This window comes from Sinocyclocheilus anshuiensis, unplaced genomic scaffold (genome assembly GCF_001515605.1).
Source record: "Sinocyclocheilus anshuiensis isolate Anshui unplaced genomic scaffold, SAMN03320099.WGS_v1.1 scaffold1671, whole genome shotgun sequence".
NCBI classification, from domain to species: domain Eukaryota; kingdom Metazoa; phylum Chordata; class Actinopteri; order Cypriniformes; family Cyprinidae; genus Sinocyclocheilus; species Sinocyclocheilus anshuiensis.
Genome location: NW_015549701.1, coordinates 141,409 through 142,850, shown reverse-complemented (window position 1 = coordinate 142,850; position 1,442 = coordinate 141,409). Strand labels below are relative to the sequence as shown.

The 1,442-nt window shown below is 48.2% G+C and overlaps 1 protein-coding gene across 1 annotated transcript in view; it reads left to right on the top strand.

The window, feature by feature from the left end:
* Positions 1-1,412, top strand: part of ppp2r5ca (protein phosphatase 2, regulatory subunit B', gamma a) — a 23,224-nt gene extending 21,812 nt beyond the window's left edge. Inside the window, exon 13 of the mRNA XM_016449891.1 lies at positions 386-1,412. Within this exon, the coding sequence (XP_016305377.1) occupies positions 386-520 (135 nt within the window). The 3' untranslated portion in view covers positions 521-1,412. The remainder of the gene's footprint in view (positions 1-385) is intronic.
* Positions 1,413-1,442: the final 30 nt, after the last annotated feature.

The following is a 1,442-nucleotide window of genomic DNA, read 5'->3' as shown; positions in this document are numbered from 1 at the left end:
CAGAGCCTCGATCATAACATTATAACAGGCACCTTCCGAGTAGAGACCTGCACGATCGCGGGACCCAACGCAGAGTGCGAGTGCAACACTTGATGGGCGAGTGTGAGTGTGGGCTGGTAGAGACTCGTGTGTGTGAATATTCGGCATATATGAGGGAAAATAAGAAGTGCTTATGAAAAGCAAAGTTACATTGAGATATATATATATATAATTTTTTTCTTGCTGATCCGAAAAACAGTCCAATCCGTGGCTCAAAAACCATAATATGATCTGAACCGTGAGATTTGTAATCCATTGAACCACTAATAGTATCTCAGTGCTACTAGTCTTCTCAGGTCATGTGACTCGTGTGTGTGTGTGTGTGTGTGTGTGTGTGTGTGTGCAGATGGCGAGGGAGCAGAGGAAGGAGCGGCCGCTCATCAGACGTAAATCGGATCTTCCTCAGGACTCGTACACCACGAAAGCCTTGGAGACGCACCGGCGCGCCGAAGACATGATGACCAACCACGACAGCCGCTAGCTCACACCGCTCACGCTCAGGTTGTCGTTTCTCTGGTGTTTTCTTGACTCTCTTCCTGTGGTTCGTACCTCACCATCGGTCTGGCCGGCTCGCTGCTGCGTGGATGAGAAGACACTCGAAGCTGAAATTCTCCAGCGCAAGCGGAAAGCTTTCTTAGCGTTTCAGATTTGTGTTTATTTTCAGGGACGGTTGCCAGTGCCAATACTGTCGTGTTGATTAGCTTCCAGAGATTTATTTGTGTGTTTATTGCTTCAGCTAATGTGGTGTTTCAGACTAAAGCACGTATGTCACGTGTTCTCTCTGTGTGTCGCTCAGATCTGATGACTTTAGTTAGTTCACTTCTGTGCCATGATGAACTCTGACCGTTTAGTTGAACTTTGTTTCTCTGGCAGAATCTGCCACTCATTGTGCTGTTTTACTGGTTCAAACAATGGTACTGTTTCTCGATCAGATCAGTGGCGTCCGGAGCGAAGGCCGCGTGTCGTGTGCGACGGCTGAATGTCACAAACATTCCCGGATCAATTCACCCGGCACGGCTGTTACAGCAGAGCTCTGGGATCCGTTAGCAAGCTCTTCTGATCTCCAGACTCCAGCCGTACGGACTGTGACTCTAAAACACGTCCAGAAGGATCTCAGTGCCTTTCAGCGGCTGTGACGGCGATTCTGATGAGAGCCTTCGGTCCGTTCGGATGAATCCAGATCCAAACGCAGCGATGTGATGCCGACGCTTCGAATGTTCATTTCCATCTGGATGTTTTCCTGTTATTTTATTGAACTACCTAGAAGCACTTCCTGAAAACTTGAAAACTCTACTCTGTGTGTGTGTGTGTGTGAGAGAGTGTGTGAGAGTGTGTGTGTGTGTGTGTGTGTGTGTGAGTGAGTGAGTGTGTGTGTGTGTGTGTGTGTGTGTGTGTGTGTGTGA